This window comes from Zosterops lateralis (assembly GCF_965231275.1).
Source record: "Zosterops lateralis genome assembly, chromosome: 5".
Taxonomy (NCBI): Eukaryota; Metazoa; Chordata; class Aves; order Passeriformes; family Zosteropidae; genus Zosterops; species Zosterops lateralis.
The window spans coordinates 68,601,936-68,628,969 of NC_139766.1; the positions used below are offsets into that span (position 1 = coordinate 68,601,936).

At 40.2% G+C, this 27,034-nt stretch overlaps 1 protein-coding gene across 2 annotated transcripts in view; it reads left to right on the forward strand.

Moving 5' to 3' along the window:
* SYNPO2 (synaptopodin 2) overlaps positions 1 to 27,034 on the forward strand; it is a 79,837-nt gene that overhangs the window by 27,347 nt on the left and 25,456 nt on the right. For both annotated transcript variants that reach the window (XM_083862458.1, XM_083862459.1), the window contains exon 2: positions 25,403 to 25,554. In XM_083862458.1, coding sequence (XP_083718584.1) covers positions 25,403 to 25,554 — 152 coding nt within the window. The remainder of the gene's footprint in view (positions 1 to 25,402; positions 25,555 to 27,034) is intronic.

Genomic DNA, 27,034 nt, shown 5'->3' on the forward strand with positions numbered 1-27,034 from the left:
TGAGGGACAAGGTTTCTCAAAAAATCTTGGAAGATGTGTTTTTCAGACCTTTGGGACTGAACCTGCAACTCATGAACACTGATTCCTATCTACTCTCTCAGGCAGAAGTGGCACATGATGTGCACTAACAACAGCCATAACCCACCAGAGTGCTCAAGCACATAATTTGTATAAATATACATCATTCATTTGTACAAGAGGTATCTGCACAGGCTCAGAATAATGCTGATCCAGCTGGCTGAACCACAGCACACAGAACTGTTACACAGTTACAGTGCTGCAATTAAACATAAAATAGAGCCAACAGAAGTAACAATTTCGTTACAAGGATTCTACTTCCATGAAATTGGAGGTTTTCATAAGCTTGTATGAGAGTCTACAAATTAATGCTGGTGGTATTTGCTATACTGGTCCAAAGAGAAAATCCTCACAGCATCTAAAATCACGGATCACGCAGATCATTTTTTTTTTCTTTTGTGAGAGAATCATAACTTGAGTTCTATCTTTAACCTGCTAAAGTTATTTCAAGTGTCAAACCTCTGTCTGTACTAAAGAATGGGACAGAATAGAAAGCACACAGCAGTCTCACACAGGCCATTGGGGAAAAGCTGAGTCCCAGTGACAACAACAATGGAAAAGGTGGATTTCTGCAGCTAAAACCTGAAGCCAGAGAGGTGCAGATGCTTTGTTTCCCCTGCCATAAGTTTAGGTATCCATTCAGAGGATTTAGAGATGGAGATGTGGAAAAACAATCATGCCAGCAAATTTTTTTGTGTAGACATAGTCCAAATTGAATTGAAGCCAACTGCCTGGAGACTCTGTGCTCAGAGACCTGGCACCCATCTTCTCCCATCTTCTAGAACACACATAGACACAATTGTTTCTTTTTTTGTTCCTAGGAGACATAAGTTGAATAATTAAAAGAAAAGACATCACATTGAATATGCAGAGAGATGACAAGGTATCTTGGGAATGAATGTATCCACATCAAAAATAAACATAGAAAAAGAGGAGAACAGAGCTAAGTGAAGGAATTTTTAGCAGCAGGAGACCATAGTGTGTAGGTAAAAATATACAATGATGAAATAGTAAGAGTTAATAATAACCTTAGTCTTGTGCAGAGAAAAAAAAAAAGAGATAAAAGGCCTGAGTCTTGTTAAACTTTCAAAGTGTAATGTAAATGCAAAGCACTAAAAATTATTGCTCTCATCTTATACACGTATCACTTTCTACAGAATTCAGGCAGTGCCTTTACATCAAAAAGAGCTGGAATGAAGCCTGGTCTGGCAGCCTGGTGTCTGGCTGAGCCTGAGCTCCCTGTGGATTTATACAAGTGCTACAGCCCAGAGCTGGGCTGGCATGGTCTGGTTGCCAATCATCAGTTTATCTTTTAGGGCAGCAATGATGGAAACTCAAGGGCTGGGCTTCAGCAGAAGCTCAGCAGTGCCTTGCACACACAAGCTGTAAAGCACTGCTGAGGATATAAATCCAGACAATCCTCGCAGAGGATCTTCCAGAACCACTGATGTTTCCAGTGCTGAGCAGCAGAAGGGCAGAGTTACGGAGGAAAATACACTCAGCGAGTAATGCTAACTGCAGTTGGTTAAGCATAGGAAATGATCAGGATGGAAGCTAAAACAAAAGTTTGGGTAGAAGAGTCTACATTCTCTAAATGGAATGTGAAACTGCTGTAGAAGGGGCGGATTCTGTTTCAAGTGTAGCCATTGCAAGCTCTCCCCTGTACTGTATGTCTATTCATATCTCATCTGTCTGGAAAGGAAAAAAATATTAAGGAAAAAAAAATCTTCCCCAAACCACTAGTGAGCTAATGAGGACTTCTGTACAAAATTACTTTAAAGTTTTCCAACTTGCTTCACTCTGCAACACAATTTATGGATTCCCCTGGTATTTAGCTTCAGTACACCACAAAGAGCCAGGCTTCCAAACTAACTGGATCCCATTTTTTGGTGGCACATTTAGGGAACAGTTTTCTGAGGATCTTCTTTCCTTGTTCAATTTCCCTGGTCCACATACTACCGAGATGCATTCAGTACAATTTTCTTACTGAAACAATACATTTCTTGTAACAGTTTTCACAACTACTTTCATCTTCTTGTGGAGAATATTAAGGATAGTAAACAGTGATTCCCACTCTCTCACAGCAGAATATGAGCCATTTTGATTGGAATTAGCATATGTTTTTCTAGCCAGCTTTGGAAGAATCAGGACTGAGTCAGGTCCAATTACAAGCAGATTTGTTGGAAACATTTTCCTTTCAGCAACAGCATAAGTCATCTGAAAATGTGTGTGGGTGTCCATGCACTTATATTTTTCTATACTTCATAAAGGACCTCTCCCTGATAGCTTTAAGCTGCAATAAGCAAGCAAAAAAAGGTCAATAAATATCTTTATCAGGGAAATATCAACTATTGGGGACTATATAAATATCAGGGCAAATCAACTATTTGGGACCAGGGAGATCCCAGTGTGTTCCCTTGATTAGGGAATTACATAGGATGGGCAGCACAGCTAAGACCATCCACTGTAATTACAGAACATTAAAATATGCATTCAATATTGATATCTGTTTAGCTTAAGAACACACCCCAAAAGAAAGTATTTGAAGGCAAGATATGGTCTGAGGAAAAAATAACTGACTTTGCCATTAAATAAAAACAACAGTCCAACCTGTTTAAAGTAGTTGATACAGGTTCACATAAAATGTGATAGTCACAGTCTGTGGAAAAAGGGATAACTGTAAAAATTATCTCTTAAATCTGCTTTCTTTTGAGAGTCCAGGATATGAGGAAATTCACATTAATAACATCCTCTGTAAACAAAGAAAAAAAAAAAAAAAGATACAGACCATGAGGCACAGGGGATTGCCAGGACTCTGAGTTTATATTTTAGGATAGTGCTCTCCAAAGACTCTTTGAACATTTCCTTGCTTAGCTTTTGTACACTAACTATGCTGTGAGATTCAGTCTGACCTTTAGCTTTTGGAAATCCCTGAGTTCATGCTTGCAGAACAAGCCTGCACATTCCAGCTAAACAGAAGAAGGAAGAACAGCGAGGAATGTTTTGTTATGGAAAAGACTAATTTTTTTTTTAAACAAAGGAACCTCTGCTGATTCAACAAAACACAGCTAGAGATGTGTTAAGTGGAAAGCAGGAGAAATGTTTGACCTGGCAAGCAAAATTTGAGTAAGGGGACATTTTTCTACAGCTGGTTGACAATAGTTACCATTACACAGAGGGCAAGTGGAAAGATACTTCTTTTGCCTTGCCTTGCATTTGTCTGCATTGCATACAGCCTGTAGAACCAATGCTTTGTCTAGATGCATGTGAAATCCAGCATACTATCCTCTATGAGGGAATGGAATAAGCCATCCCATTTACCTGTTGGGTGCAATCTACTGTGGAGGAGTACACAACATGCAAGGGAACTGTAGGATCATCAGCATCATCATGGTTGCCAAGCTCCCTGCTGGAACTGCCCTTGCAACTCATTTCTCTCAGCCTTTACTGTGACATAGAAATAGGTAACACAAAGGTAATGATCATCTCCTTATCTTCAGGGAGATGTATACCAATGCCCTAATCAATATTCATGTCATCTAAGCTGCTTCTTGGGAAAAAAAAAAAAAATCAAACCACAGCTAAAAGTTGTTTTATTAAGAGTGAGGAACCTCAATCATCTTTTGAGTTCTCACAAGCCTACTTAAAACACTACTAAAATTAGAATTTTGTCCTTTTTAGTTCATTACAACCCAAATAGTTTAGGCTGAGACAATGCCGGTGGTTTCCAGACCCACTTTTCCCAGTAGACTGCTTTAAGGGACTTTTATACTGGGAAATAAAACTAATGTCTTGTTTGTTGTCAGATCTGACTGGGGACAGCAGAGTTCCAAAAGAAATATAAGAGCTATTTGCTTATGTAAAGATAAAGCCTTGATATAAGATGTCATCTCATTTATGATTTCTCCCATAAATTTAGTACACTCAGAACCAGATGCTTCTTATTCAGAGTGATTAATTGTAAGAAAACTTTTTAATATCTGGGTTTAAGGTTTCTCACCTCATTTCATTTGAGTGTGAAAACAGACAGGAATGAAGTGCAGAGAACAAATATTGTTCCAGAAAAAAAGGAATAATTTTTCACTTCACAACCTGCAGTACTCTCAGCTCTTCTAAGTACAATACTTTAGGGGAGTCAAAACTTGTTTGAACTTCTCATATTTCCTTTTGACATCACTGAAATAATTTATAATTGAAAATTATTAGTGCTTTAAATGGAAAAGTTAAGTCACAGAAAAATAAGAAGCAAGGGTATAGAAAAGAGAAGTCTGAGGCCCTTAACAGTAAGAGGAATAGTGAGCTCCAGTGCCTTGTGTGTGTCTATGTTTAAGTTGGTTGATGATTTCCTTATCTTCCTCAGCATGAGAATTAGAGCAGCTGAACCACATGAGGGTTGTGCTATCCATACAGCATATCAAGCTTCCAGGTATTCTCTCTTTTTGTAATGTAACATAAAGCAAGGAATAATTCAGAAAAAACATCAAGCAGGGGGATTATCTAAAAACAGGTTAAATGGGGTCTTATAGCTACTATAATCTCCAGAGGCAGAGAAGAAATTGCTTAGAAAGGGAGTTAAAAGAAGTAAAAACCAAACCACTGTCAGAATTGGACAGGAAACAGAATTTCCATTTCACTGCTTTTTTTTAAGGTGTATCTTCAAGTGTAAGAAATTTCAGTTTTTAGGAATCATGTCTGGAACTGCTGCAGTCATTGTAAATGACAACTGACAAAATTAAGCCTGCTTCCCCTAAGTAAACTAGTCATCAAAAATCCTTGATTTCTGCTTTATTATATGAGATTTTGAGAAAACATGTTAATAACAAACATCCAGCTGCACTACAAACAAACATTAAAAGACAGGTGACTGGTACCTTAAAGGAATTGATCTTGCATGTTGCAACCTTTTGTTGTTATAAGCTATGCTTCTAAATACAGCAATACTTTCCCCTAAGGATAATCTGAAGAACAGATCTAGATGAGGAAGAAATCTCTACACCAGTCATAATTAACTGTAGAAAAAGATTTTATCACTTTATGGTCCACACCTATCTGTGTACACTTGAGGGACTGTACATAACATTCCCATATTTATTGCTCAGAGCTGAAGCTGTAGTTTATACATATCCAGTGACTCTCTACAAGTCATTAGAGAAAATTAAAATCTCCTGCCATTTTGGTACTTGACAGTCTGAACAGGAAGCCAGCACTGCTGTTGTGTGACACAGTGCTCAGAGCAAGTCTAGATGCAGCAATTGATTGAGAGGACAGACAGCAGTGCTAAATCAAATAGTTAATTTCCTTACATTACTCACACCAGGAAGGGTTTGGGTGTCCTACTCCTCACTGCATACATACAGTAACAAGAAGAGACTTCCCAGAAGTTTTCTCTGTGTGTACCTGTTCTCTCCTCAATGTTTTTCAGTCTTGAGCTGCTCTTTTTCAGTGTGCAGGGCCTCCTCAATACAGATGACTCATAATGAAGTATTCTCCAAATGCAAGGTGAACAAGCACCTGCAGGGGATTAGGGTGATATCAAAGCCATTCCAGATTCTTCATATTAGATATGAACTTGGATGAGGAAAGAAATAAAGCACTTGTTTATTGAATCATCCAGACACTTATCTCAGCCATACTTTGGGAGGTAGTTACACTCCCAACAGCAAAAGTGATCTGAAATCTGTTTTTCCAGATGAGTTGGGATGAAAGGCCTTCTAAAGGCACTGGGAGCTATAGGAGTCTCGATTTCCATAACCAGACCTTGTTAGAGTCACCAACAGGTGGAGTAACCTTTTCAAGATGATTTTAGAATCCTCTCTAGCACAGACTGTAGCTCCCTGCACTGACCCCAGAAGAATGGGAGAGATCATATAATACACACTTTTCTGTGGCTGCCACCCTCTTGTGTGAAGTCAGTCTGGGCCTTATGGAGTCTCAATTCTGCACTAAGTTGTTCCAGAAAGGAATGCATTTCTCTTCTCTTCTCCTTAAACTCTTCTAAAATCCTTTAGTGAAGGAGTTTCCAGGATTCCTAACTTAGCAAAATCTTTCACTGTCCTCAAAAATACTAAATATATAAGCTGAAATTTTCTTCATTGCAAAATTGATTTCTTGCTGTTTTAAGCCTACAAACAAGAACCAAAAATTTTCCTGCCTTCTTTATAACAGTTTCCCACTATGAAGAGGTTAAGTCCTCCCTCCCATCTCTATGCTTGTTTTTGTGGGGATTTTTTTTCCAAAAGAGAAAGACTGAATATAGTAAATTCCTCCCCAGCTTCCTCATAGGTCATGCTTTCTAACTCTTTCAGCGTAGTAACTGATCTACTTTGGACCCTTTCCAAATTGCCCACATCTTTCTGAACTCAACAGGGTACTCTCAGCACCAAGTAAAGATGAATAATTATCTCCCATGATCTGCAGATTGAGCTATCCTATTAATATGGCCCAGGATCACATTTCCTTCCTTTCCTAAGAAAAAAACCCAACAGACAACATAAAACCCTACCACCTACCTCCTGCCCCAGACTTCCCTTATTATTCAGTTTAGAACCACACCAAGCACCCCTCAGAACCTCTGTAGCTGAACTGATGTCCTCAAGACACTTCTTGATTTATAAATCCCATTTTTCAAGCAAAACAGTTTGTGTTACTCTAATGAGTCACAGAAATCCACTTTTTGTCTTGCCAGATCGTTTTGAATGTGGCTCTTGCACAATGCCAACAATCACCCCTTGTGGACTCTCATTAGTCAATTACATGTCTATACTCTTGCTTCAGTGAGGGATTAATGAAAAGAAGGAATAAAAGGGCATCCTTTGCATAACTAAAGCACTGCTGAAATGTAGAATGTTACCTTTTTTTTTTTTTTTTTTAAATACCATTTTCCAAAGGATCTAACCCTGCCAAGTTAGCCAATAATGATAAATGCCTTCAAAGGCTTGTGAGGAAATTCCTTCCCTGGTGTCTCTGAGTACAACATTAGTAGTTTTCTAATCAAAGATAGAATCTTCTGGCAATAAAGTATGGTGTGCTTTCTTTAAGGAAATACCAAAACTCACAGGAGATCTGTCATTAATGATAACAGCCAATTTTCAATCATATGGGGATACTTTCCTGCCTAGAGAGATTTGGTGAAATTCCTCATGTTCTCTCACCAAATAACATGTGAGAAGACAGAGAAGCACAAGAAATGCTCTATCAGAATGGTCTTAGTGAGGGCAAAAAAAAAAAGGTATAATGTCCTTATCTCAGCTAGATCAAACTTGTGACTCTTACTGTTAATCTGAAGAGATTGTAAAAATAGATCAAGAAATGTGAAAATGGTACCGAAGAATTTGTAACACTTTTAATGTGTAAAATGAAGTGCTTACCTTGATCAGAAATTATGTCCTTTAATAAAGCTGCTCAAATACTTCACATCAAATTACTCCTCTTTGCAAAACTGAGCTGTAAAGTCAATAGCTGTGGGGAGCAAAGAGTTTTAATGAGGGAAAGTTCCAAGCTTACTGGGTTTTTCAACTGATTGTGTTTTGGTGGTTTGCGGTGTTTTTAACATTCTCATCCTAACTGAACAGATCTTAGTGTTCATATTTCACTTCTGTTAAAAAATATTCAAACATGGAAAATTACATAAAATGCACCCACTACTGTAGCTGCAGATAATATTTTTTGTGTTTGTAGTACTCCTTTCCCTGAGTCTTAATTTTGACCTTCTCTCCTTTTCTTTTTTTCCCTTGTCCTTGTTCCTCTGATCCCTTTTATAATATATCAAGATAAAAAATTATGCAGTGTAGCAGACAGCAGCCTGGCCTGTAAGTTACAGTTACTTACAAAATCATGTTAGTTTATTAAATTCTGCCTGTATTAGGGCTATTAAGTTAAAAAAAAAGTAAAACAAAACAAACAAAAAAACCACCCCAAAACATGATACCTATACATGTAATTTATCGTAATTTACTTTGGGTAGGTCCTACAGTGGCTATTTCTGATAGGGAATGACTAGGAAGTGTGTGGGATTGTATGGAAAGGGAATGATACTTTTTCTGTGAGCATTTTCATTTTCCTGACGCGGGGATTTACTGCCCTCTGTTGTTTGAGACAAGCACAGAGCAGTCAGGGAACAGATTAACTTCAGCTGTAGCATCAGCTCGACTTGGGAAACCTGTAACCACAAAATAGCAGAATTCAACTTTGCACTGGTAGCAAAGCTTTCCACTAAAATAACACTCGATTACAGTGAAGGTCTTTGTCATAATGTCGATAAAGTAAAGCTACTTTATACTGCATTGTACGAAGGGCGCAGCGTGTGGGTGTGCACCTAAGCAACAGGAGAAAAAAAAAAATCAGTAATTATCAAACCAGATCAAACTCCACTATCCTACTTTTAATACATAATCTGGATTATTCAAAGAGAGATTTGGGCCTCCTGGTGGTGATCAACATCGACATAAATCCAGAGCTTTATAAAGCTAGAGATAGCAGTTAAATTCATCAGAGTATGGTTTTAATAGTGTCAGTTATGTTTTTAAATGCATGCTTTATGATAATTCCATAAGTTTTTAATAATATTTTTTCTGTATCACAAGAAAGCAAGGATAGTGGGGTAAAAAGCAAAAAAAATCATCCATTTGCCTAGTGTTCTTTATATGTGATGTTTAAATATTCAGTTTTAATGACATATGGTCACATACAATCAAACAATACTTAAAAGTACTCAACAGAAAAATAACTATTTAGCATTTCCTCTCAATCTCATTTCTTTTTTTCCTGTTTGTTTACTTCTTTCTTAGACCCCCAGAACAAGTATCCCAGCAAATGTGTTTCAAAACAGCTACACAAAAGGACTGCAGGAGTAGTAAGATGTTTACAAATATTTTGCAAATTGGTGGCTTTTCAAATAAATCTTTACCCTTAACTAAATTCGAGCTTGTACAAACACATGCCCAGTGCAGCTACTTTTTGTAACATTGTGAATTTTGTGCTGTTGAGTTAAGCTTCGGCTAGAAAGAGGAGGCCTGAGGAAATCATTGTACAACTGTGATTTACTAATTTACTGATGGTGTTTGTTTACAGCACAATGGTGTTGCTTAATCCTGTTTATCTCCTACAGCAGCATTTCAGTGAAAAGATGCTGCTTCTTTTGTTAAAGAAATGCTTGGGCTCTCTCTATCATTTAGAGACTTTTTAACACGCAGATTATGTTCCTGTCTGACATGACTGGAGACTGCTGAACACAGAAAACAGAAGTGTTTTATCTAGAGGGGCGTGAGAGACACACATTGGAACAAAGCTTAAGAAAAAATTGCAGATTGAGTTTGTACTGGCACCAAAATTTTGAAGTTGGTATTAAGAGTTTGCAAACGAAATATAAATATAAAGCAATTTAAATGATCAAATATGTATCCTTGTATTAACCATTTCAGATGATCAGTTGATGATGATTCAAATTTCAGGTGTGATGTTGTGTCTGCCTGGTTTTCAGGACTTTCAAGCTTTTTCTCTGACATACCCAGCCAATGTAGTGGGAAAAGCTCAGGTGATGCAGGGTTATATACCCTGCTGTAATTAAACAAAAAAAGAGATTTCACCTCAGTTAATACTTCTTTTTCTCAGGTCCAAAAGTGCCTTGGAGCTTATAGTCCTTTATTATCATCATCTTGGAATAGGCAAGTGTATATTAATATATTTGTATTCACATGTAATACATTTATGTCATTATTATAAAGATAGTGTTGATCAAATGGAAGCCTTTAGTTATTTAGCAACTATCAGTTCTGATCTCCCTATGGACAGTAGCTAAAAAAATGAAAACAAATTCAATTCAGGAACAGTATCTTACAAGTGGAGCATGACATTTTCAGTGGAAATAGCGCTGAAGAAGTTAATTGAGAATACATTAAGTAAGAGAAATGAGTGACTGAGATGTCAACATTTGACTGAGATGTACAACATTTTAAGAAATGGCTTGCCAATATCAGAAAATCGCTGCGTTTATTATTAAAAGCGAGAAGGAAAAAAATCCATTGCCATCTGAATGCGCAGCGAGCAAAAGTCAGGATTAACTACTGAACCTTCAGCCAGTTGCTCGTTCAGGAAACAGAGCGGGGATTTGTTTAATCCCAGAAGGAAACTGTCCAAGAACTGTGGAAAGACAGCCCGGGATTCCTGCCTGGAGACAGCTGCCAGGGGATTGAGTGAGGGCCGCGCCTTCGCGGCGGGCACAACGGGCGCCTTTGGGAAGCACCGCCATGGAGAGATTCCCTGGGGGCTCCCTCAGGGCACGGGCGCCTCAGAGGGAAGAGGGGAAAAGACACTTCTGATTCCTGCTGCGGGGCCGCTTTGCTCGGACCCCCTCCAGGACAAGGCATAAGGCCTTTAGCAGGAGGGCACAACGGATTTAGGGCGGCATTCCTCAGGGTTTTTCAGGAATGACGCCCGGCGATTGCTGCGGCGGGATGTCCCCTCAGCGCGGGCCACCAGGGGGCGCTGCAGACCGCGGGAAGCGCGGCCCGCTCCATGCCGGGTTCGTTCCCTCAGGGACAGCCCCGAACGCCGGCACGACAAGGACCAGCCAAGGGCTCCCTCCCTTCCCTACACCCACACCGCTGCTAATTAAACTGATTCATTAACGCTGATTGCACCAATAACTCTGCAAAGGTGCCCCGACGTACTTAATTCAGCTGCTTCTCCTACTGTTAATTACGAGCCTGGAGGATCCGCATGTCGTGTGTTTCTAAACGCCAGCAGTTTTATTCCTTTTGGATAACAAATGTCAAAGCAGAGATGTTACTTCTCCCGCTATTCCTGGCTCAGTGCTTGGAGGGGATGACAGGATTTCCCTCGTTCAAGCTGTTCAGCCTTCGCTGCCTGTGCTCCGGCTTTGCCACCAGCTGGTCTGCCCTGTTTTATCCTCTACACAGCCCAAGAATACTGTCTTTCCTTATGTTTTCCTTATGGAATGCATTCTAGCTGCTGTGGTTTTTTTGCACCTCTCATGCAGTGTGGCTGTTCCCCATTTTATTCACCTGAAGCCAAAAAGATTATGTCACAGCTGGCCAGACAATATAAAAACAAAAGTAGAAACACTGGGCAAGTTAAGAGCAGCATCATTTCAGTCCCATCCCTAATTCAGAATTCATCACAGGAACTGTGATTTGGGCTACAGAAGTGGAAGAGGTGTCCTTAATTTAATTCTGTTACCTCATTCAGTCCTTACTCAAGCCAAACCAAGTTGGCTCCAGCTGCTGAGGTAATATTGGCAACAGCTGCTAAAACCCGTGTCACCTGGCTGCCTCTGAAAGTCCAACCAGACCAGAAGCCCAACCAACTGCAGGAAAAATCACTTTGAGAACAGGAATTGAGAGCACAAGTTCATCCAATTCTGTACAGATCTTTTTCCTATCTATTATTACAAACCTAGAGATAAAGGGTAACAGAGTTAGGTGTTTCCTGGATTATTCTATGTGACAAAAAACAGGCTTCAGAAGAAGGCTCCTCAGCAAATACGGAATTTCAGATACTCTTCCATTTCCCTGCCATTAACTGTGACTACTATTTTGAGCACCTGGCCGCTGTCTCTGATGGCTTTGCTGCAGCACCCATTCAGTTTAGGCGTACTTTGTACTCAGGATAACTACTAAATATGTACCTGTAAAGGCTGAATCTGTAACATCAAGCTTTACTTTGCTTCACCATGAAGGGAATGATGATTATTTGTGGGGTTTTTCCTTGTGTTGTCACATGCATAGCAAGTTGGCTTTTGGCACCAAACTCTGCTTGGAACTATCTCTTCCCTCTTGCATCATTGCTTCAGACCAGTAGCCTTGTCTGACATTTTTAAAGGCTAAAGCACTTGTTTCAAGAAGTTGAGAGAAATTGGAATATTGAAAAACAAATACTGAGTATTCGGTTTTCATCTCAGTTCCTTCTCACCCAAGAAGGAAAACCAAGTGAGAGTATCTTTGCGTTTTTCACTTTTATACAGAAATTTTCTTCCCAACTGAGTAACAAATACTCTTATCTATAATAAAAAAGTAATGGTCTCCCCAGCACAGCCTTATATAGTTCTTTGAGTTGAATCTCTCTCTAAAAATAGAAATCCCTTTGACATTGAAGCTCCAGGCAGCAAGGAAACCGTTGGGTTTCAAGCTGAAGCTTTTGGAAAGCACGCTCTGTATTTCCTTTACGAGTGTCCCACAAACGTCCAAAATGCACGACCTGTCCTGTCATGAGATTTGAGCAAACAAGATTTTGTTTGCAGCCAGTGCTGTTGCAGCAATACCTTCTTAGAAACAAGCAATATATAAAAAAATAGATGCAGCACTGGCAAAAGGTGCTGAATTTACAGCTCTGCAAAAATAACATTCTTTCTTTCTCCCCCCCACCCCTAGACACAACTGCCAGCTTTTCCCAGACTGCCTGGCTAGGCATGATATCCTGAGTTAAGCCCAACACTTGCACTGAGGACAACAGAACAGATGAAAGCAAACAAACAGAAATCTCACACATCAGGGTTGCAGTTTTTTCCAGTTCTCAGGCAGACATTCCTTTTGGGAATACACAGAAAGGAAAGGGCAGGGGGAACACAAATCCTCTCCCATCCAGCCTTTGAAGATAATGACAACTTGCTCTTACTAAAGTCAGGCACTAAACAAGCCAACTCTGCCAGCATGCTGGAATTGGAGACTGTAAGAATAGGAGGTCTAACTCCTGGGAGCACTAAGTCCAGGAGCATTAAACAGAGCTCAGCGCCTCTGTGTCAGACTGGCCTCAGACACAAATGTGCAAGGACAACAGCCACAGCTGAACTATTGATGTGGGAGCCAGAAGTCTGGCTCAGGCTCCACAGTTACCATAGGAGTAAAACAGTGTTTCCTCAGTGTTCTGACTACTACTATCCATTCACCATGCCAAAATGGTTCTTCTTCCAGCACAATTATATTCCCCTGGCATCATATTTAACGTGAATTTGAAAGTGCTGATATTACCAAAATATAAGATGTCACCACTGATCTTAAATTCTGAATGAGGAGATGGGGACATGATTCTAGCTTTCCCTGGGAGAGATTCGTTCCTCATTCAGCCTTCAGTTCCAGGACAAGTCTCATGCTCTACTTGTGAGATACTTTGTTTTGAGTCTGGTTGGTCCCACACCTGACTTACACAGGATTTTATTTAAGAGCTGAAAGGCAGATCATGAATACCAATCTCTATGTCGATTTCATGATACTTGCACTATCGTCACATGTGTTCAAGGGTTGCCTTCACAAGAAAGGGTTAAGGGGGTAACAAAGTGATCTGTTCAGCAGAGATTCTTATTCCCGTTTATAATTATCTTTGGTTAAAGCCACTTCAGATCAAGCCCCTGAATAGGAAAAGTTAATTCTTGTGATAGTTTGCATCAATCCATCTATGGCCATTTTAGAACTTGATAAAACTGATAAAATTAAAACTAGGCAAATTCTGGATGTATTCTTTTAAAACTAAGACTCAAACTAAGGAAATCTTCATGGCAGATTATGGGCTTTAATTTTTTGATTAAAAGCACAGGTTAAAAAACTTGCCCATTGCTGTTGCCCAGGCAGTTGAATAAGCCCACAGAGGGAATATTTTTGTCTCTTAATTCTCTGGAGGTTTTGAAAATGCCTCTCAGCAGTCTCCAGCCTCCATTTTTCCCATCATTAGGGCTTCCAGCACAAGCACAGAAACCTCGTCTTCTCTTCTGGGAGGAGAAGCAGGTCACTGACCTCCCCTAGCAGGCTTGGATATTCTTGGTGTACATCCACCCTTGGAGCCATCATTGCTTCTTCCCTGGCCAGCTTTATTTGAGTCACCAGGGCGAGGTGAGGCTGATGAACATCCAAATTTCCTGATGAGTCACAAAACAGGAGCTGTCCAGGACAGCAGCCAGACAACACTGGAAGGCCTTCACATCAACCTACGTGTTGGTGCTCACAGAACGTTCACCAGCATTGGCAGAGCTTTTCCTCCAAGCAAGGCGGGTTGGCCTGAGACTGCCTCAGTTTTAAAAGGTTGTTTCAAAACATTGCACCCTAAGCATTAGGGATGCTAAGGAAATTAAAAGATAATTGATTCTGCCTGCTTTCTTTGATTGTTTGTTTAAAGAGTGAGTCTTGGGAGACTTGTCTGAAACTCTATTTCATGGCTAAAGCTACTAGCCAATATAAATTTGTACACTTCCTAAGATATGAAGAATTGAGCAATTAGAGAAATGTCAAGGAAGAGTGAAAATTCAGGGAAATAGGTAGTTTTGAAATTTGTCAGTAAAAACTTTCCTGGGAAGTAGAGAAGCTTGAATCTAGCTGACTTATTTTGAGAAGTTAAAGGATTAGATACAGTTCAAGAGAGAGCAACATGGTGGAGTTTCATGTGGAACCATGGTAAATAAATCTAGCAGCTTTCACAGAAGACCCTTTAGACTAATCCTAAATTATATTTTGTTGAACAGTCCAGGTAAAGATGACCACAAGCACTGGGAGCTGGAACACAGCCCCTGTATGAAGCTCTCAGCTGAGTTTGGGCCACTGTTTGATTCATACTTCTCAAATGACTCGGAAGACTGTGCTTTCCTGTGAAGATTATGTGGCATTGGGCACTTTGCTTGTTCAAAACATAATATCTAGATGCTGCCTTCACCAGGTGTTATTCAGTTTCTTTGAACAATGTCTCTCATTTATGCTAATACAGCCACCAAAGCCCCTGTAATCTGAGATCTGGCCCAGTTGTGCTGAGCTTTGTACACACAGAAAGCTCCCACAATAAACACCGGGCCACTGCTTTCTCCACTGGGAGTGAGGCAAAGCTTCCAGTTACCCCTGCATGATCCTGCTGGTGTTGACTGAATTGCTGCCTCAGCAGTGAGGCAAGCAGCAAGAAATACATCACTGGGCACACATTCCAGGATAACCTTGACATCATTGACAGCGATAGCTACAGCCCTCGCTGAAACAGAAACCTGGAAGACGGCATTTGTTCCTTCTTGCTGCCTTTGCTATTCCTTTTGGGAGGATGATCATATGCCATGCTCATGTATTTGCAAGTTCATGACATAATGTTAAGGGATTGTAATAAACAATACCATTTCAGGGAATTGACTGCGGAGACAGAACATTTTAGCTGTCACTGGAGTAGTTTTTCTTTAAGGATTAAATATGTTGTCTCAAATCCAGATTTGTAATGAGAACCCTCCTGTCTTTCTGCCTGCTCCCCTTGCATCAAGAGAATTTGGGCGGGTGACCAGTGGAGTGAAAATGAGACAGGGGAGCCACACAGGACAGAGTAATTGATACAGGATATGAAGCTAGGAATGAGTGGATTTGACAAAATGCACACCAGTAAACTGAGTGGCTCATTTGCCTGCCAGCAGAGTGGATTTATAGGCTGTGTGTCACTAAGAAGCCAGTCATCCCCCCTACTCCTACCACCCCAAAAAACCCTCATGTCCCTTGTGTTTCCCTGCCTCAAACGTTGCTTAATCTGAAAGGCAGGTCACAAGTCAAAGCATCAAATTACATAAACATGCTTTGACTAAACTGGGGAAAGTACAAAGACCTCCAGCAAACTAATTTTTTTTTTTTTTTTTTTTTTTTTTTTTTTAAGAACCTGAAGGGTTCAGTTGCTTCTCACATGCCATTGCTGTTTTCTCCCAGCAACCACAAGTCTAGGCAAGAATTTTTCTCTTTGTAACAGTGTACATATATTATATACCATCATTCTCTTACCACCAGCAGCAGATAAGTACTTTCAGGTGGCAGGTTTTGCTTTTTACCCTCTATTTACTTCTGCTCTGACTGCAATTTTGGTGTCAGAAATTTGCCCCTTTTCCTACTGGAAACACCTAGTGTATGGTCTTGGGACCATACAAATACCGCAAGCACACTGCAGTTCCTTTACTCACCAGTGATAAGAGCTCAGCCCCAGATTAGGCAGTGGATATACTTACCACAAGAACTGCCTATTGTAGCACTTGTTGCCTCCAACTGTTCAGTAGCAGAAAATAAAGACATTTTAGATCTCTATTCTCCCTTAACCTTATCATTATAGAAATTCTCATCTCCAGAACATAAGGTATACTGCAGTTAAAGACTTTTTGATTCTACCTTTATACTAAAGCCCTCAGTAAATGTGCATTATTTTCTCAGTCCCTAAGAAGCATTGACAATTCAGTTTTCTCTCTGCATGGGGAGCAGTGGGAAGGAAGAAATGGAAACATAGCTACAGTGTTCATGGAGAGATCAAAGCTGGTTAGGACTTAGAAATAAGGCAGGAAGCATGCAGCCAGTCACTGCTCAAGCAGTACAAGAAGAAAAGGGGAATGGAAATAGAGCAGACAATGCACAACTACCCAACTGAAAAGCATCATCCTCTCCTTGTCGCACGCTCTGCTGTGGCAAAAATTCACTGTAAAAAGGTAAAGCAGCACAACACTTTAGTTTTGACACATGAACTACAAGGATGCAATAGTACACACCATGAAAGGCTGTGCACTGGATCTGTTGTACAAAATGAATAGCAGACTTTAAGCACTGCACACCCAAGCTCACTGTTGGGAAATCTGCTGCATCGCCAGCATACCAGATCAATATTTCAGAGGTCATTATCTCATCCCTTCTTCAGCTGCTAACTTTGGATTTCTGCCAGAAAAAGGCAACCACCAGGAAGATGATACACCAGTACATTAGGCAAGGCTTTGGGGAATTTTGAGCAGGCTTTTCTTTTCGCTGAGATCAGTCTGCTCCCTGGGTCCAAATGGCACAAGAGATCTGTCAGTATATAAATGGCCAAACAGGTTCTGTAACCCTCCCACAATAGAATGACAAATGCAGTTTGGTAGAACTTCTTGCACAAACAGATACGGCGGAGAACTGAACCTTTATGTGAGTACTTCTGACACTGTGGGAAGGAGGAGACAACAGTCACCTCACTGATCCAGAATCAAGAAGTGTGATTTCACATGTGCAGTGCAGCAGAAGAACTGAAGACAGAGTTAATCAAAAAGTAAACCAAAACCAGTTAATCAAAAGTAACCAAAAATAAACCTGGCACCATCTCCCCTCTGCAACAGTGAGAGGAAAGTTCCCATTAACTTTTATGTGAGCAAACCATGATTTAAAGGTCTGCTTGAGCTGTGAGTTGCTAAGTAAAGCCAGAACTTTTTCCATAGGATCAATGGATTTTAAAGTTCGTAACTACCTTTGTTTTATGTGGCTTGGCATCCTAGATCTCCTATTTTGCCATAGGCTATTATATTATTACAGCAGTGTTCAATTTTTCCAGTTATGATCTGAGTGATGATCAATGGGAGCACTCCTATGCATTCAAAGAGTGATATCCTACCTCCGCTTCTGGAAAGACTTTTTGAACATTTAGTAATAAATCCATGTCTGGGCATATTAACTATTTTCTCCTTTGATGTCTTTAATGTGATTTTGTCTCATAACCCATTTAGAAATATAATTACCTTTACAGACAGGCATGAAAGTGGATGTCTGTTGTTCTGATTTTTTCAGCCTTCTGATGTTTACATTTTTTATTGGAGCTTTCTTACGCTTGTAACATAAACAAAGAATGATGTTTTGTAAATCATGCATTCCTTTCCAGGGGGAAGGACAAATTGATGGGCTTCGGGTTTGACTAGTGGGGTCAGAGAGGTGTTAACCTCATCCCCCAATCCATGATCAAACCCCAAAAGCTATTTAAACCCTGATCCCAAAATAAACTTTCTTCTTTCTCGTTCTCGCAACCTGACGGGTGAGTGTAATTTTTTCGTGTCCATCTAGCGACAGATGTCTCTGGGAAGTTTCCCTTACGACCAGGAAAAAAAGGTGGCCTGAACTGCCCAATTCCTGATATCATTATCCTGCTACCAGGAAGAATTTGGTGAGAGGAAATATTCTGTGCTTACCTTACAAGCCAAAGATACTTCATTATTCAAAGCTTCGTCTCAGGAAAACCATTTGAGAGACAACTTCAAAGCATCTTTGTTTAACCCAGTTAATTAACAGGCATTTGCATTGTCTTGCTAGTCTTACTGTGTAAATCCTGCCTAGAATTCCCAAAGGAGGAGACACAGAGAATTCAAGGTAAAATATAGAAAAGTATTTTATACTAACACTATTCATATTATCTATAGTAGCTAAAGTCACAGCACTGAGTTTCTCATCTGGGGCAAGACTCCTCATTGCATTCCCATACATTCAGAAGAGCTAGGAAGGGGATGGATCTCACAATCCCAGAGAATTTGCCCTGTCTGAAGGTTTTACATTGTGTCTTTTACCCTGACTGATTCTGAAAGAAAGTAGCTTATCTGGTAGAGAAATTCAGTCCAGAGAGGATGAGAACTGGAATCAGCTTGACACAAAGTCACCTCCAGGCAGCACAGATGCAAATAGCTCAAGCCACATCAGGCAGCAGACTCATGCTCAAGTACAGGCATGGCTAATGAAAAATTAGGTATGCCAGTTTTAAAGAGGCCCTTTATAAGAGTAAAATGCATTCAGCCATCGTAGAGTCTGTATACAGAATAGATTCACCCAGGTAAATCATCCCACTCCAGCTCCAGTCAATGACACTGTTACCTCAATACCATATCACCCATTTTGCTCAAAATGCAATCCATAAGCTTGAGCCCTGTCCTGCCAAAAATGTCTTCAGTTTAGACCAGAACACGATATTTCCTATGAATTTATGTGGATGCAAAGCCCGGACAAGTGTTCTAGTCAAGAATATTTCCTAATGATATGGCTTTCAAAACCTCTCAAGGAATTCCTCAATTCTGTCAGTTAAATCTCCAAGTGGCCCAAATTCTCTTCCTGAAGATCTGATGACTCTTTCCTCTCTGCTCATTACTATCTGTTCACTGACAACTACTTTCTCCTTATATATATATATATGTCAAAAGAGAAAATTAAGAACCTAAAGGTCTTCAAGCTTTTCTCATGTGTGGGCACTTTTTTCCTTTGAGACTCATTATTTATAAAGCCCACACTATAACTTGTGATGGCAGTGCTTGGGGATGGAGAAGAAGGTGTAAAGGTGGAAATACATTTGGATGTTCTCGTTGTAAACCTGACTTAAACCCCTGCCAGAAACCATGGAGAAAACAAGGGGAGCTGAGCTTGTCCCTTCATCATCCCCTCTGATTTAGCACTGTTTACTAGCCTGGAGTCTCTGAGCTATTTAAAGGATCTACGGAGATTCCTAAAAAACCCAAGCACATAAGGAGGTAGACTTAATTTACTGTACACTCCTTCATATCTAACCTCCTAAAAGGTCACTAACTGAAGGCTGCTTTTCTGTCCAAAGGATTCCTGCATGCATAACCATTGCCAAGCAAAGCCCTAGAGCCTTATTTATAAACTGTGGCTGAATTCACTTGATTTGTAACTTCATTTTTAATTCCCTAACTTCATACAAGTCAAACTACTAATACACTAACAACTGCACCTCCAAGTGCTTCTGCCTCCTGCTCAGAGCAAAGCACTGTACATTGTTCATTTTATTAGAGTGACAGGTAACTTTTAAATATATTTAAATACATTTACCAGCCACTGCCTTTGCTGTAGGGTTTATAATAGAAGAGAGGAAGTGCCATTTTTAGTGGGTTTGGGGATTTTTCTTTTTTTAAATTCTGTCTACAGGAAACACTGATCTTTGATCCCTGGTCCTGAACTTCATGACTAACGCTTAGCTAATCAACTAATGAGAAAAAAATAACTTCTGGAAAGTATGAGCTAATGTCTGATAAAATGAAACTAAGTAGTGGATCCATGGCCTTAAACATATTTAAGAATGTGTTAGCCAGATAAAGGTTATCACAACAATTAACAGGCAGGCCTTTAATTGTTGCTAATACTAATTTGTACTCACTTAAGTGGCAAAGCTGAGTTCCAGTATACTTTGTGTACTCTCACATGTAGTACTATCTGTCACTTTGTCAGCAGGCAGAATACAACCTCTTTTTATTACTTAGATTTTTGATCACTTCGTCACTTCTCCTGTCTCTTCAATCACTTTGAATCACCACCTCTTATGGCCAGGACTAGGCCATATTCAAGGCAGTTGACTTCATTGTTATTTCTGACATATAACCCATTTAACTTGGATTCTTAACTTAATTATACTTTCTCTCAAAGAAGCATCAGAACTGTATTCAGGGTGTCAAAGTTAAAGAGTAAGTTGTTTCTTTTAGAGAAACTATTACTTGCGAAAGGAGTGCATCAACCACTCACTGCTTTAATATTAGTATAAACATCAGAAGAAGAAGAAGTGTCTCTCCAGCCCCATTTTCCTGCATACTGACACCTGATTTCTCTGCTTCTTTACCATTTCATATCTCTGGCAATCCAACATAACAATTTAAAAAAACCTCAACACAAGGCACATTTAAACAATGTCACTCTGTTAGTTAATAGTTAGTTCTACAGAGTAATGGTACTAATTCCAAGAATTAGGGTAATGATTACTTTTAAAAGACTATTTAGTAGAAAAATTTTAAACACATTTCTGCATTATGATAAGAACAAGATATCAAAGGGCACAGTTTGCTACAGTAGTGAAAATTACTGCTTTAAAAGCTGGCTAGCTCTTGGGTCTGAGAAGGTAAACATCAGTCTGGGGAATCATTATTCAGTAAAGGCACAACAGTAGTCAAAGAACACGTCCTTTTTTCCTGATGTTTAATCATCAGTTTAAAAGAAAACACAAAGTCACTGCTGGTAAAGTTTGCAGCTGACATAACTAAAATAGTAAACAATAATGGGGATGGACAACTGATCTACAGAAGTCCCTTGCCTGGTAAGCCTTGCTATTTTGGGCAACATATTTCATCACAGCAGAACACAAGGCCAGCCACCAAAGATCCAAACTTACCATGAGGACACACATGTAAATAAGGGTCACAGGAACCAGCCTCAAACCTTGAAGGGCAACAGCAGCTCAAATGAGGTTTCAGGAATCAGACAGGATATTCAACTGAATAGGCTCTTCCAGAGGTGACCCCTCAAAGAAAGAAACTACTCTGTCTGTATGAGTAAGGGGACTGAAATTGCAGGGAAGGATATTCCCACTTCCAGTGGCAATATTTCCTGTTCTGCTGTTCAAAAGCTGCTGGTAAACTGAAAAAGGATGAGTAAATAGTTCTGAAGATAACTCACGGTTTTGGAAAGCTTGCTTTACATTCAGAAATTTGCTGTGCAAATACATATATATTTTGAAGCTACCTAAGTCTTACTTTATTAGATACAATTTTAGGCTAAATGGACTGTGCCTATGGTCACATTGCTCATTTCCTCAGATGGGTTGCCCTGTCAAGCTATACCTGATGTACAGCACTTAGACACATGTCCCAGATAAAAGTTTGTACTGCTAGCTCAAGAGTAAACTTAAACTCCAGGACAAAATTAGGATACATATCATCCTTACCAAAAATCACCGGTAAAACCAAGCTGATGAAACAGCCTAATAATTCTTGGTTGTGCCATTAGAGAACCTGGACTGCAGAGTGTCCTCAAGTCCATTTGCCTCACTTCAAACTACAACTCACTGACCTTATTACCAGGTTCAGCATACCTCAACTCTGATCTGCTTATTATAGGGCTCAGACAGGCACCCAAAATCATCAGCTGGTCAGCTGTGCCCCAGTTGTTGTCTGTGCATCCACTTGCAGCCACAACAAGTAACAGGTGCATCTACTCCAGCTCTTTAGCTTCATCGGGATAATACTTTTTGATGCAAGTTTCTCTGTTATTCCTGATTTACCATATGTTGTTTCACAGCATGGAACAGTTCTGGGTTGTAACTGGAGTGCTTTCAGATTAAATCAAAGGAGATCTAGTTATGTGGGAAGGAGTCTCCAGTCAGCAGAAGGAGACTTGATCTAGTTTAAATTAAAAGCACTACAGTCTACACAGGATGAGGGCTGGGCCCTCCCATTTGTTTTCTCTAAAAATACCCCTTTTCCCCACCCTCACATGAGCACAGCCACTGTGTATCCATCCATTCATTCATTTTCTTTTTCTACTGGTTAAGAAACTGACTGGAACTGCCATACACCGTGGGCATCCATGGCTACTCCAGCCCCAGCAACATCCTACAGCCACCACAGAAGATCCTGTCCTCCACTTTCCCCACATCCCTGTGTCTTTGGGAGGTGATCTCTCACCAGGCCAGCACAGCTCCCAGACCTTGCTCACTCACAGTTTCCACCTGAAGTCTTCACAGACCCTCCTGAGCAGCCTCAGGACAGCCCCCAGTCCCTGCTGGCTCTGAACTGGTGCCAGGGAGTCCTGGATCCCCTGGGGTGCTCAGATAACCCAGGCTAAGTTCCTCACACAGCATGGAACAGTTTTCTCCTAACTTTCCTATTTCTGTGGATATGCTCGGTACTTGGCATTTTAATCAGCAAAGGGCACTCCTGAGAGCAGGAAATTCTGGATGTAGGAGAAATCTGGGAATAAAAAGAAATTACACACTTCAGGTACGTGGAATGAAAGAGAGTCCTGACTTAGGGGGAGCAGGAAAGCAATATAGGCAGCACCAGCTGAATTTGGGGTGGAGCTCTTCGAGGTGCCCAGTAGCAGCCTGTGTCTTGGCAGGTTCAGCACCAGCCCAGTGTTGCTGTATTGTAGGCATTGGAAAACAAAGGAAATCTTTCCAAACTTTTTTTTATTGTGGTGAGATCCCATTCAAAAAATTTATAGGAAAATGTCCTTTTTCTTATTAAGGAAAACTTCAGCTCCAAGTTCATAGGAGAAACAAGTACCTGAGAAAGCCAGGGCTGCACTATGAAGCAAGAGCAAACACTGGTTTTGTACAAATTTCTCCTGCTTCACAACCAAATATGCCTTGCTTTAAATTCCCAAGAACTGGATAAAGATTTCTTATTGTCCCCTCTGTGACAAAGTCACATTTCTGCTAACAAAAGCAGCTTTTGTTTCCCTGTGGGCTCCTCAAAGGCTTTCAGCCAAAACTTTGAGAGAAAACTGTCCACCAAACACATATTTTACCAAGGAGATCTTTCTTTCCACAAATCTTCTTGGAATTTCGTTGTTGTTGTTGTTCTGGGTGGGTCTTTTTTCCTTATTATTTATTTATTTGTATTATTTTTCCCAGAAATCTGAAAAGTTTTGGTTTACACGAGTAAATTATTTATTCATTTTTGTGGGTTTCCAATGAAAACAAATAAACCAAGCCAGAAACAATTACAGCTTGCCTGGCAAAGCAGTCCACATATTGTTGAGTAAGTCGGTGTTATGCTGAGGCTGAAGTAACACGAATGATGATGGGATATTTTATCCTAGAAGTAACCTGCTATAATTTGCCACACAATCTGTCCTTGCCTATTTTCTTCTGGGTGCCCTCTCTTCTCTTTTATTACCCCAACAGAAAAACACACACACACAAAAACAACTCCAAAAAAACCCCAAACCTAATACTGAGGTGATTTTATATAGACATTGTTCAAATTTGGGAGGGTGTTTTTTCATGAAGTTTCAAATATCTCAGAATTGTGATCTCTCAACAATTCACAAGGCAGAAAAATGGACTGAGAGAACCTTTAAAGAACTTTGAAAGGAAAATCAATCCCCTTGTCTATTTTTTTTTCTTTTTAATGCTATCAAGGAGTCCCTCAAACATCAACAAAGACATAAAAAGTTTTCTTCTCATAATCTAGGCATCACATTATGCTTTTTCAGAGTTCACAGGTTTCTATAATGGATGTTTATAGATTTTTTTTAAAAGGGCCACTCAAAATTCTTCATGGCATCTATATTAAATATTTACATTCAGGCCAAGGATGTCTTGTAAAATTTTAATAGCATACTCCTATTTAAAAAAAGACAGTAGCTATACCTCAACCCAAATGCTAGCTCTTATATGAAGCAAAACCTTCTAAACACTGTCTAAAGCGACATTTCTTCCCAAGGCAAAAGGATGTTTATGCTCTTGTCCAAGGGGAGATAAACAGAGCAGCATACCACTCCATATTTGCAAATGTTAACTCTGCAAGGTAGAAACTGGCTTCTGTATGCACCAGGCTTCTGTTCCCTCACTGCTCTGAAAGCCATGATGTGACATATGGGAATGTGTAAATTGAACCCAGCAGAGACAGATATGGTGGCCCTGCCACAGAAAAATGTTCACTCTTACCATTGTACCCACAACATCCTGACTCTAAGGAACTTCCTTTCTGAAATGCACTTTGGATACCAGCCCAGTGGCTTAACAGAAAATCTGGGACAATTCCATGATTCTGTGGGGCATTTCCATCCTCAGATCCCAAGTGTATCAAAAGCAGCTTCCCTGGAGTCAGTAGGGACTGTCTCGGCTACTGAGTGTGGTAGAAATGCTACTTCTCTAAAAGTTTCCAAGAAAACACTATGGGAATTAACAGGGGTAATGCACTGAATCAACAACTGGATATGGTATAAGGCCAAAGTACTCACGCCAACAGGTAGAAGATTGAGATCCAAGAACTCAAGGTCAGCCCTTTTATATGTATATGCCATTCTAAAATAGACTCGTGCAAGAATCCTGGTTAATATAACACACTCTTTGCCAAATATGTACTTTAAAAATAGCCATCAACCATAGGCATACCTTGAGTGGTGTTAGAGCTGTCTGGGTTTTGTTATGCAAAGACTGTGAGAAGTTATAACACACTGCCAGTGGAAAAAGGAGTGAAACTGCAAAAACGGAGCTACACAGGATTCTTGAGTGAGAACTTAACAGGGAAGCTTAGACCATAACAGGCATGCTTTAATAAATGTGAGCACTTACTCACATGACTAAACATGGATTTAGGATCTCCAAGGATGCAGATGTCTATAGTCTGGAGACTAAAACTACAGTTGGGCATCTAAGGGAAAAGTGACCAGCATGTAGATATTGATACTCTGCCAAGAGAGGCCTGATTTACATGCTCTTCTTTTACAATCTCAGCACAGACTTCAGCTACTACTAGTCTTCATTTTCAGAGAAACTGAGGGGTTTTTTTTACAGTTCTGCTAAACTGTGATCAGTTGATTGTTGTCTGTCCCAAACTTCCATGTCTCCCAGTTTTAAAAGAATTAATGCAGCCTGTTTGACACCTAGCTCACAAGTGCAGTAAAACAGAAGGTTTTGTATTATTACTGGGCAGAATAATATTAACCTCAACTGAGACAAGTTATTAATTTGTGTTACCATAAATTTATTTATTTATTTATTGATCCTTTTGCACAGACAAAAAAGTATGCTGAGGACATAGTTGGTACAGTTTTCCAATGAACACTAATTGCGCAATTTGGAATTTGTTTTTGACTCGTAGGTTCGTGGCAAAAGCAAAGCAGCCAAGGCTGGACTGTGTGAGGGGGATGAGGTGGTGTCTATCAATGGCAAGCCTTGTGGAGACCTAACCTATGCTGAAGTCATTGTTCTGATGGAAAGCCTGACTGACGTCCTGCAGATGCTTATCAAGAGGTACAGGAATGCTCAGGATGCTTTGGTGCAATTCAGTGAATCACCTGGAAAATGCTGGCTTTGAAAACACTCCTTTTGCAGACCTATACTAAGAGGTTCTGATAGTCCTGTTGTTAATGTCTGTAACTCTGCTTGGATGGAAAAGGAAGACAGAGAATTTGAGCTGAAGGAATTAATGTATATAATTTGAACAGCAGCAGTCAGGCACAGAATTAATAGTACAGTCCACAAATGTAAGTATTAATACTTGCAAGGTGTCCCCTACCATATATGCATACTGCAGAGCCTTGAGCTCAGTTATTCTTTGCACCCCTTTGAAGCAGTGAAGTGTTGTTATTCCTCACAGATAGGGAAGTGAGGCTTACAAAAAACAAAGGCTGTATGGATGGAGAATCTGTGTTACCCAGATATGCCTTGATGATGACATGGCAAATGGTCTTCTTGGGTGGCAAAATGTGTTAGTGGTCAGGAGGAGGAGAGGTCTGGAAGTCATGAATTCTATTTCTGTAGCTGTTATCACCTCACTAGATGAGGTGGGGGAAGTCACAGCTCTCTGGGTCTCAGTTTCTGCCTTTGTAAAATAGTGAGAGGGAATTTCAGTTCTCTTGGCAAATGCTTCGAGTTTCTTAGAGCAGAAAGGCTTCATGCAAACTTGCAAGCAGGCCAGCATTACTGTGCTCACTGAACATCAGTCTATTCCAATGCCTGCTCAGTAATTGGCATCAGTGTAATAAATGCAACCTGACTTCAGAGCCACCTACAGTAAAGCACATTCTCCCCAGACTGTGAATTCAGATAGGATGAATTCTGAATTTCCTTCAGTGGGAGTAAGAAGAGGAAGAAAAGTCTTCAAACTCCCACACTCCTTGTAAGGACTTAAGGCTCCCCCCAGAGCTATTGCAGCTCCCTCTCACAGGCAGGACTAGGAAAGGATCAGGATTCATCATGACAGCTACCAGAGCAGTGTCCCTGGCTGCCAGGGATATCTACACAGCATGTGAAATTCCTCATGGTTCCTGCAACCTGCACAAAGGAGCTTTCCTCAAGTGCCCAGTAGTTCAAAGTGACAGTCTGCCTTCAAAACTAGATGCTCTCAAGGAGTGCTCATTTTATTCATAATAGACATTTTGCATGGCCTGTCTGTACATGTTGTCTGGGGTTGAGTAATGGCTCAGTGTTACAGGATCAAGGGGATAGTGGTAGCTGAGGATTAGAGCTCACCTTCCCCAGAGTGCACAGCTCCTGCTCCTGGTTCAGCAGGGGACCAGCTGAGTGTTCCTTATGTGATAGCTGCATTCTTCTGGTTTTAATTCATAACATGGCTATTTGAACTGCACTTGTAAGGATGATATTTGTGGCTGAGCAGCTGTCTACTCTTCAGCCATAGAAATAGTTCCACATACTTTGACTCCTGCCTGTTGCTGTTCCATAACTGATATTTCAGTTGTCTGAAGGCCACAGGATGCTGCAGCTGAAAGGG